This window comes from Vanellus vanellus (assembly GCF_965231255.1).
Source record: "Vanellus vanellus genome assembly, chromosome: 5".
Lineage (NCBI taxonomy): Eukaryota > Metazoa > Chordata > Aves > Charadriiformes > Charadriidae > Vanellus > Vanellus vanellus.
The window spans coordinates 30,591,096-30,601,368 of record NC_138910.1 but is presented as its reverse complement, the minus strand read 5'-3'; the positions used below and the strand labels follow the sequence as shown (position 1 = coordinate 30,601,368).

General features: G+C 40.3%; 1 protein-coding gene across 1 annotated transcript in view; it reads right to left on the bottom strand.

Moving 5' to 3' along the window:
• Positions 1-10,273, bottom strand: part of CCNYL1 (cyclin Y like 1) — a 35,049-nt gene continuing 24,776 nt past the window's right edge. The window contains exons 8-10 of the mRNA XM_082484501.1: positions 8,342-8,508; positions 3,688-3,850; positions 1-883 (exon numbers count right to left, since the gene is read on the bottom strand). Coding sequence (XP_082340627.1) covers positions 767-883; positions 3,688-3,850; positions 8,342-8,508 — 447 coding nt within the window. The 3' untranslated portion in view covers positions 1-766. The remainder of the gene's footprint in view (positions 884-3,687; positions 3,851-8,341; positions 8,509-10,273) is intronic.

Below are 10,273 nucleotides of genomic sequence, written 5' to 3'. Positions count from 1 at the left end.
TCTCTTCCAGAGCAATATAAGTATTAGAAAATGAGAGAAGCACCATAATTCACAAGAAATGCAGCATGGACCCTATACATTTTAACAATACATAAACCCATATCTCTGCCCACAGTCAAAACATTCAAAGTCTTCTGACAATTTCTACTGGAGTGAAGTTGTGGGTGCAGAGTTGGAATTCCTTCCTGCTGGGCAGCTTCTGGCTTATGAACAGATCACCGATAATAGCAGCTTTTAGTAGCCAAACCAGGGAAAAGCCTTCAACACATGTCTATGCTACTGTTTTCAGCTCCAGAGTGGCTTTATACTTCACGAGTCCCATGTTTTGTTGTTTCGTTTTTGTTAACACTGCATCGACCTGAAATACAAATGCAGCGAGACTCTGGACAGGGGAGAGGAGGGAAGAACATTGTAACTATAGTCATGTGGTTAGTGTTTAAATTCTAAAATTTAAAACTACTTATTATTAAAAACCTCAAGAGTTCACAGCTATAGGCCTACATAGTAAGCAAACATCTGTGGGGGAGAGAAGGAGAGAAGTTTGTTTTTGCACCTCTGGATACATTAGGAGAAGAGAGTTGATTTGACAAAGGTCTTGTCTTTTGCACCAAGTATGCTCCTCAAGCTCTGGGCTCCCTTGGCTAGTTTACCCTCCTCTCCTCCTCTTGCTGGAAGACACCATCACCGCTGGCTTGTGTGCATGGAGTGGTGGTATTCCTCCGATTCATATGGATGCTGGTTCATGGTGCTGCACCCTTCTCTCTCCTCAGGAGAGGATGGCATTAGAACGGCGGATACCAACTAAGTTATCAGCACTGAAAGATCGTCTCATAGCAGCTTTCGACAAGTCTTTGTATTTGTCTTCACACAGCCGGGAGATAGCCTGGATACCATGTTCAGATACAAAATGAAAAGTACACATTAGAAAAGTTTGAACATTTCAAGGAAGCTTTTAAAAGTGTGATGCCAACAGAGCAGGCACTCTGTAGCAGTGACGCTACTAGCTTTTTTTAGCTAGAGTGACAGTAAGCAAGAACTACTTTGGAGAGAAAATACTAAAGGGGTCTGTCCCCATGCTAACAAGAACCCTATCCATCAGAAAGTAAGACAGAAAGAAGGCGAGTGGTTTCCATATCCAAGTATCTTCATTCTTTTTGCATTCTCACTATCTAATGGAAAACTTGGATCCATTTCAGACTTAAGAGTTTGTGGAAATTATGTGCAAAATTGCACCTGGTGCATGCAGCAGCACAAAAACTTTTAAACAGTACAAAAATGCACACAGTCATTTTGATAAGTGTTCAAACTGAAAAAGGTTTCTGCTCAGTGCAAGTAAACCTAGGGAATTAAGTTCTACTAGGACGTCCCATTTTGCCTCTACCTTCTCTACACCCTCTCCCCCAATATGCTCTCCTGGGATCACTCACATGATCAGGTTCCTGAAGAGGTCCGAGAAGGGAGGGCAGCTCACTGCTTGATGGCATAGCAATAGCCGTGGCACTTTAATAGAGCTATTAAATATCAGCACATGTGGACAAACAGTATTTAACTGCTTTTCCACCCATTTATTGGCTTGCCTCTTCTCTTCTTATTTAGGCAGTCAAGCAGTCTTTATTCTGGTGCACCTATTCCAGTAACAAGCCTCATTATGTAAATCCCAATAACACATGATTGTCCAGAAAACACCATGTGTCCTCCCCCGTAAGGCCTATTTCTGATTGAAGCCTTCAGGCATTATCAAAGCAACTAAATAAGGATACTGCTAATAAAAGGCTGAATTTCAGTCCTGAACATTTACTTCCATTAATAATTTACCACCTATCACCAGATGAACTTTCAAAGTCCTGCGATCAGCTACAAGCCTACACCTTCCCTTTAAGGCAGCACCCATTCAGCACAGCCCAGTGTTCTGGAAGTTCAAAAGGTGAAAAGCACTCTGAGCATGAATAAACTTTTAAGTGTATTTTAAAATAATTATTTACATTTATTTCTCCTGACCTTCTGGAGGCATACATTTGGCTCAAGAGTGGCATTCTTTGAGACACTGGCTGCATGAGCTCCCGGTGCAAGACCAGACAGACTCTCCATCCTGTTTTAATGCTAGCACATCAATCATAAAGCAACCTGTGTTGACATATTTAGCCCCAGTCGCCCATATGGTGTAAATCAGGTTTCAGTCCCTGGAGTACTAATGCACTGCTTCATACAGGCTCCTATCAACTGCTCGTGTGCTTCTAACCAAAAGGTAGAATTAAAAATTTTAGCAAATGGTTCAATATTTATCACATTTTAGAATTAAAACCCAAAATGTTCTATATACATGCATCAGTAAGTACATTATGGCAAATCACATACTGTAGTGAAAATTACTCTGGTTTTAAATACCGAGCCCCCAAAGGCTAGCAAAGAAGAAACAAAACAGGCTCACAATCTGTAAATCATCCACTTATGCCTGGGCACTGAGCAGTTCAGTAAACAATTTCATGTGGAATATGAACTGCCCTACAACCACATTTACAATTAGTGACAGTGTTAGCTTAAAGTGCGAGTAACAAGGGTGAGACAAAGCAGAAGAGTTGCATTGCTTAACTTTAAATAGAGGAATTCGTAGGCATATCATACCTATCATTCCAAAGGACCCGTAGGGATCACACTTATTCCCAAAGTTCAGACACTTCTGGGACAAAATAAAAAAACCTGGCACTTGGCAGAATTATTGGGGGTAGACAATAGAACAATATAAGCCAAGAATACCGTAGCACACCCCTCTTTGAAAGGGGCTATGGTATCAGTGTACACAGGGCCTGCGGTAATGCCTTTGTTGAAAGGTCAACAGAATAACATGCAGAGTCATCAATTAAACCTGGACAGATGAAAGAACAAGAAATTTTGCCTGGGAACCCAGGTAATTTAGATATTTTTGAAGTTTCTTACATATCTCCAACAACTAGAAAGACTGACTCTGCAAAAGTTCAAGTTTTTTAAAATGAGCCTTCATACTAAAGGCGGCTGCAGGGACTCACAGAAGGGCTGCCTTTCCCATCGAGCAGAAAGGGCCAGCAATCTGTATTTACACTCCACTGGACATTCTGAAGGACTCCTAAGAAGTGGCTATTCCAAAAGTTTATCTTAGAGCATCATTTCTTTGGAAAGGTGAGGTTCTAAAAGTTGTGAAGATAAACATTATTTCTGCAGCTGTCCCCAGACAAATGGTTTATTAAACCATGAGAGCAGTAAGACTGCTCCCTCTAAATCTAAAAACAGCTGTGCAGTAGGATGCAGTGGGAAACCTTCAGCTGGTAGTATTTAGAAAGGTCTGACTGTGACTGTCTCTAGGTGCTTGGAATACAGACTGTGACCAGGGAAGGACAGACAATCCATTACATATGACACTAATCCTTTCAATCTTAAGTAGCCTAGCTGAACTACGGTTCCCAAAATAACATCCATTTTATTCTGCGATCTGCTAGACTTCCATAATCTCTGTCCCTTCCTTTCCTCAGGATACTAGCTTAGTCTAGGCATGGTTTTAGAAGTGCTAACTGTAGTTATAAAGGGGTTAAATTAGCCTGTAATACACTAATTTAAAAGCTTTTTAGTTTTTCTAACCACCACTTAACGTGATTAGCAACAGATGCTCTTACTACACGTACAGAGTCCCCTGCTCAGCCAATCTCAGACCATTACCTCCAGTTTCTGTGCTCTCTCTTTACTGAGAGGCTCCAGCAGAAAGCTCAGGTTATTGTCATCTGCTAGGGAGCGAAGATCGAAGTAGTATTTGGCGTAAACACTGGCAGGAACATTGATATTAAACTGCAGTAGCTCCAAGAAGTGCCTTTCCATCTCGTTCCTAGGAGGGATAAGGGACAGAAGACAAAAGGAAAAAAGATTGTTTTAGCTGGCTGAAAACACTGAAGAGACCTCAAGCTTGTTTTTAAAACCAGCAACTTTGAAATAGTCATCAAGAGCTCTGCATTATTAGTTTTGAGAGACAGGTCATTCACTGGTGCTCAAAACAAGGTGCAGCTTTTGAGTCCTGGCACCTCCGGCTCAGAGAGAAAGGTAGTGCCCTGTCGTGCACTCGCTCGGCTGACCGGGGAGGTTCATTCTTCGGAGTTCCATTAGTGCAGCTGTACAATTCATGCGCCATTCTCACTCTCGTACGGCCCCACACTATAGTGATCAGATGAAAGGAATGATGTATGCTGTTTATTAGCTCTGAAGAACTTGCAGACATTTTCACCAGGCTGATAACAGGAAGGGGGTTTATTGAAGTAGAGGCGGACTAACAAAAGGAGTAGGCAGATCACCACGGCAACAAATGGATCTTTGAAGAGCTGCTGCTATTATCTCACAGAAAAAAGCCTCTTGAAGCAACATGGATTCATCTCCAATAAATAAATAAATAAGCAGCATTAGGTGGGAGAAGGAATTTTCTCCTCAATAGCATTAGGCAGGGTAACAAAGTACTATGTCAAAGGGCACTGTCCAGTTTTTACTCGTCTATTTTCACTGGGCAGAATATTTGGAGGAAAGTGGGGAGAGTACCATGACATGAAAAAGGCTGCTTCAGCTACTGTACTGCGGTCAGCTAAATCAGAGATATTCTAAGGAGGAAAAACAATGTTTTACAAATTAACCTAAAAGAAACTGGTGGTACCCAAACCAAGCAATTCAGTTCAACACTAACTCAATGATTGCTCCTACTGGTAGCAGACCTGTCTCAACAGAATTTTGCAGCTGTATAGGCCAACTGTGAACACACCAGAAGATAAGTTGCACAAATTCAGTGCCAAGGCTGATCTTGCTTTTTGGGAGCTTTTAAAATGGATGTTTTACCTATCAGAGGGAGGGAAATAAATCAAAGAATCATCCAGGTTGTATCCTGTATTGGGTGGCGGGTCTCAATATGAATAGCAGCTTTGTGCTTGTTCCTAGCATAGTGGGCTTGAGTATCATTGAATCTAGTGCCAAAATTAATTTCCTGTTCATGTGGTCATAAGCCTATAGAAATGTAAATCAGATAATGTTTTGATGATCAGCTGATCAGAGCTTGATTTACCCTGTGAATAAATGCTCTTCACTGCCCCTTTTGTACTCACTACGCTAATACATTTTAATTGTGTAAAAATACAATTCTTCATTGGATTAACAAGTCTATTAACAGTGGTTTAAAACCTGGGAAAGGATAATGCCCATGTGTTTTCTGTGCCTTATTTACAAATATATGTAGCCAAAAGAATTAACAGCATGTGTCCCCTTACAAGCAATCATAGCAAGATTAGCAGCTGCACAGTTAATTTTTCACTGATTATGGATTCACTCTCATCAAAGCAAGCAAGTTTTGACAAAGGATGACTTCCAAATGCCAATTTAATTTCCTTTGATTTTTTCCCCATTAGAAATAAGTAAAACAAAACAAAACACCCCCCCAAAACCAAAAGAAAAATCCCTTTCAGTAAAAAACCCATCTTTCCTTGGTCAAATAAGACAGGGCTTGTGATAGAAAAAACATTTAACCTATGTTGAGTAAGAAGAGACTAAGGCAAATTAACTCAACTGCCAGTCGCAAGGCCTGGATCGTGTATCCTTTAACAAACTTTAACCCACTAGAAGTTTCTGCAAGAGCCACACAGCTCACACTGTTAAAGTTGTGAGGTGGGGCTGCCAAACAAGCATCTTTAAGCAGTAAGGAGAGCGTGTTTGGTGTGGATGAGCTGCACCTACGCTCCTTCAGAAGAGGTGCCTGGCTGGTACACATATGTACACACACCAATTTGCGTAACAGGTGAACTAAACCAAATATAAGTCCTTTTGCCCAGTTCCAGAGTGGTGTAACTCACATGCTTGGCTTGCAGTGTCTCAACAAGAGTCTCCATCCAGTTTAGTGAGATCATTCTAGATACATAGAGCCAAGAGGAAAATTCACAGACAGTTCACAAACAAAACTTGCCACCAGTCCTTGTAGACAGGCCTTTACTGCACAGGAATGGCCCATCCAGGGAGCAATACCTGGTAAAGTCCTGCCAAGCAATCTTTAGCTGGGGTTTTGGATGGATTTTATGGCAGCATCACCAGCCATCTCCAATGTTAGAATGCAACCATGCCTGAAATCCTTTGCCGATTGTCTTCTCTCAGTAACACTTGTATTCAGAATGCCTAATACTCACTATCAAATGACTAGTTAAAAAAATACTGGAACTACTAAAGCGGACAATTAACTATAGTACCAACTATTAATTGAAAGCAGACCTATAAACTCAAAACTCAGTTTTGCTGAGTATTTTAAGCAGCTTTCTAAGGTCCCGATTATAGTGATGTTATCCAACTGAGGAGCAGTGAAGCCTGCCAAGTTGCAGCAGTGCAGTGCCTGGGATGGACACCCCTGGGCCACTGTACAGTTTCTGCCCATACGTAAATTCAAAGGTCTAAGTCATTTCAAATGAGATGGGATTCCAAAAATCCCATCTTCAAACTGAAGGAAAAAATAAGCCTAAATTCAGTCTATTTTCCTTACCACCATCACTGCTTTGAAAATGTAAGTACTGACAATTTCTGGAGACCCAGCATCAGCAATAGAGAATAAACATCCTGCTTGTTACAGATATTTTCAGTGCTATCAATTTGATTTGTCCCAAATAGGGCTAGAAGAAGAGACATCAAAAAGAGCAAGATGTATACTCCAGCACTCCTAGCATCACTGACCCCACTTCAGCCATCTCAGAGTTATTTGCAGCAACGCTTCAAGTATGTTCCTCAGATAGATGAGCACTCTGAGCCAGATTGAGTGAAGATGTACATTGTATAAAATCACTAATTATGCTTTCCTGAAAGCAGGGCTGGCACAGCCCTGCATTTGGAGACAAAGACTCCCAGGCAAGGGGTATGGACAAAACAAAGTACTGTGTTTGCTGTTGCTGTTTGCGATGTGAAGTAACTTGAATAACAAAAAACATTTTGGTGCAGACAACTCCCCCATTTTTAGAAATGCTGCCCCCCACCTAGAAGGAAGAAAACTGGATATTCTTCCTCCTAAAGAGTCCCAGATAAATGATTACTTACTGTATTTTAAGCATTAGCTTCAGGCTGAATCCAGGGAAGAGAGCTTGGGGCAAGAACAGACTCTCACATAGGCAGCCTCCCAGTGCTGTGTGCAAACCTCTACCATCTCAGTCTGCTCCTGTACTAGGATTGACTGTTACTACACAGGCCTGGACACATGCTCAATTACAGCACAGCAGTGTGATAAAACTCAAACACACATAAAACACATCATGAAGTGTATTAAGGACAGAAAGCCTGATCTTAAGCTAGACTTCTAGCATTTCTACCACTGTGATAAGGGAAATAGGGGAACAAGCTGGCAAATAGAATTAAAACGATGTTGATATGCTCTCAGAGACAGAACTCCGCGATAGAGTTTAATAGAAAATTTAATGGGACAAATCCACTCCACATAAACATGCCTCCAGCCCATAGTATGAGCCTGAAGCCACAAGGATGAACATCCTCTGAAACTGCAGAAATTGTAAGGCTTAAAGCTGAGTGCACCAAGACAAGACAGCAGATTCAAAATTTCTGAAAAACTGAAATCTACATCTGAGACAAGAATATATACAAGGAACAACCTTAAATAAACAAGTAGAGGTAAGATTGAGGATTTTGTTCTCAGCACTGCAGGCAAGTCTAAGAACTCACCCAAAGAAGATAAGCTGTAGCAGTAGCTGGATGTAACACATGAAACCACAGAAATCAACACAAATGACACCTGTCTGCCAGCAGCAGTGGCTAGAAATTCAGACCTTGAGATATTTGGGCCTTCGCTGGATACAAGAGCAGACACATAAGTCACAAGTTATGGCTTACCTTGCAATTTTTCAAATTCTAAACCAACCAGAAAAGGCAGAGAACAAGTTAACTATTTTTTTCCTACCCAAAATGACTTTTGATACGACTATAAATTGGGCACTTTAGAGACACACCAACGCAAAAAACAAATCAGTGGAAACAAGCAGCCAGTACCATGGTTCATCACTGGGGGAAAGAAGGTAAAGAAAACAAACTTTGAAGTTACTCACCCAAGTCACTACAAATATTAATCAAGATTTGTCTCAAAGTAGGGTTATTCAAAGTTTCCTAGGTTAACAAAGGGAATGAGGCCAGGCACGAGATATACATCATATACCTTTATCACAGCACCAGAGACAGACATTTTTTCAGTATGATCATAAAAATTGCCATTCAAAAAAAAAAAAAAAAAAAAAACAAACAAACCAACCCCAAAAAACAAAACCCACCCAAAACCCCCACTGCTGCAGATTAGCCAAACCTTACAACTTACATGTCTTCAACAGTAATGTCCTTCAATATTTGGCAATAATCCACATTCCACACAGCTTGATCATCCCAGACTTTAGAAGCCAGCAGAATAGCTCCTAGGACTATCCTCTTCCAGTTACTAGGGCATATGTCAATCTCTGCATAGGTTAAAAGCCTTTCCAAATAAACCTATAAAAAGAAAATAAAAAAGTTTTATGTGTGAAATTAAGACCTGGAGTTGAGTTCTGAGCAGCAAGCATGCCAGTCCAATACAACTATTTTATCCCATTACCATTAAGAATGTCAAAATAAGTATTAGTGTTTACTACTTATACTTTAGAAACCAAATTTTCAGGAGTTACGGGTTCCATTTTATTATAACACAAAAACCGGACCACCAAGGAATACAATAAAGTTACTGAAGAATCAGTTCTGAGAAATGAGTACTGCTGTTTCAGGGAGACACTGCTAGAGTTCCTTCCATCACCGAGTCACACAGTCACCAACAGGTTCTCATTAGGGCCTATCTGGGATAATAAATCACTCAACATCACACCAGCCTTTCATCACAGGTAAGGTTCAGCACTTGTAGCTTAACAGGAAGTGCTAAAGCCTGCACCGCGATCTCTAGTCATGGGACGAAGAAGCATTAATTGCTATCTTTCCACAATGAAAGGCATGGCGCCATTTCTACTTCCCCCTGTAAAGAACAGACTTCAATCCTTCACCCACAATGTCATCCTCTGCTTTCATCTACATCACCAACTGCTTAGTGAAAAATACCCAAGTCTGAAGATATCTTGCTCATTTAATCATTCCTCCCATGTAGTCTCAAATCAGCCCCAAGATGTTGAATCAGTCCCTCCCTTAAAAGTTTTCTACTATTTCTCACTCCTGTAATGGTCCAGCTACTAAGTAATTTGCACTTTCAAATTTGAATATAGTTTAGGGAATAGAACATTAAAAACAAAAGTCCAAGGTCCTAATGAAACCTCAGATAAAAATAGTGAGTGCAGGAAGCTGTTGTACAGGTCTAAGGGCAGGACCAATCTTTATTACTAGAATCTCCCCACGCTTTCTTCCCATCCTTTGCTTATAGCCTTCAAGAGGACTAAAGGTGTTCCTATAATAACAGAGCCATCTAGTGGTAAAATCCACTTTAAAAACTAACTCAATTTCTGTTTTTTGTAAATACTTCAGCTGGCTAGATTGCTCGGGATTAGCTATCATCTTGTTCTGTCAAAATTGCTTGCCCGTCTTTGGAAAAGCAAAAACCTCAAACTACTTTTAAAGTTTTAATAGCTGTAACTATCTGGGCCTTTTTAATTACTTATTTCCTAATTAAAGAGAGTCCTTCAAGCTGAGTTTGCTTAATTGCCACATTGTTTTTTGGTGACAGTTCTCTTCTGTTCTCCTTTCAGAATATTTTTCAGAAGGAAGCCACAATGAAGACTGAAGTCTAGTATGCAAAGTGCAGTTTCAGAGACTGTCTAATGCAGCAATTATATAGGTTGTGGGTTTTTTTCCCTTCATATATGTATATGCATGCATATATGTGTGTGTGTATAAAGTCATCGGTATCATCAATTTTTATATCCATCTTGCTTTCTGAAATCAAACAACAAACTGTAATGAGATTATTTTCTTACTATTAAGTTCTACGTACCTGCATGTCACCTACAGAAAAAACTTGTAGCCTCTTTAGTTTAATAATAAAAAAAAAATTGATAGAAAGGTGGTAGTGATTGAAGGACATAATAATGAGAAAGTTAGTCTCTTGGATTTCCTACAGTATTGATCCTCGGACTCTTATGTGGTGTTACTTGCACTGTTCCGGTTAACATGAACTCCAAACTTCCACTTTCCCCTCCACACAACTGAAATAAAAAACGTCTTTGTGTCTGACTTATTATAGCCCACTGGTCATGATGTCCCACCGTTGTGCCTTTCTCAA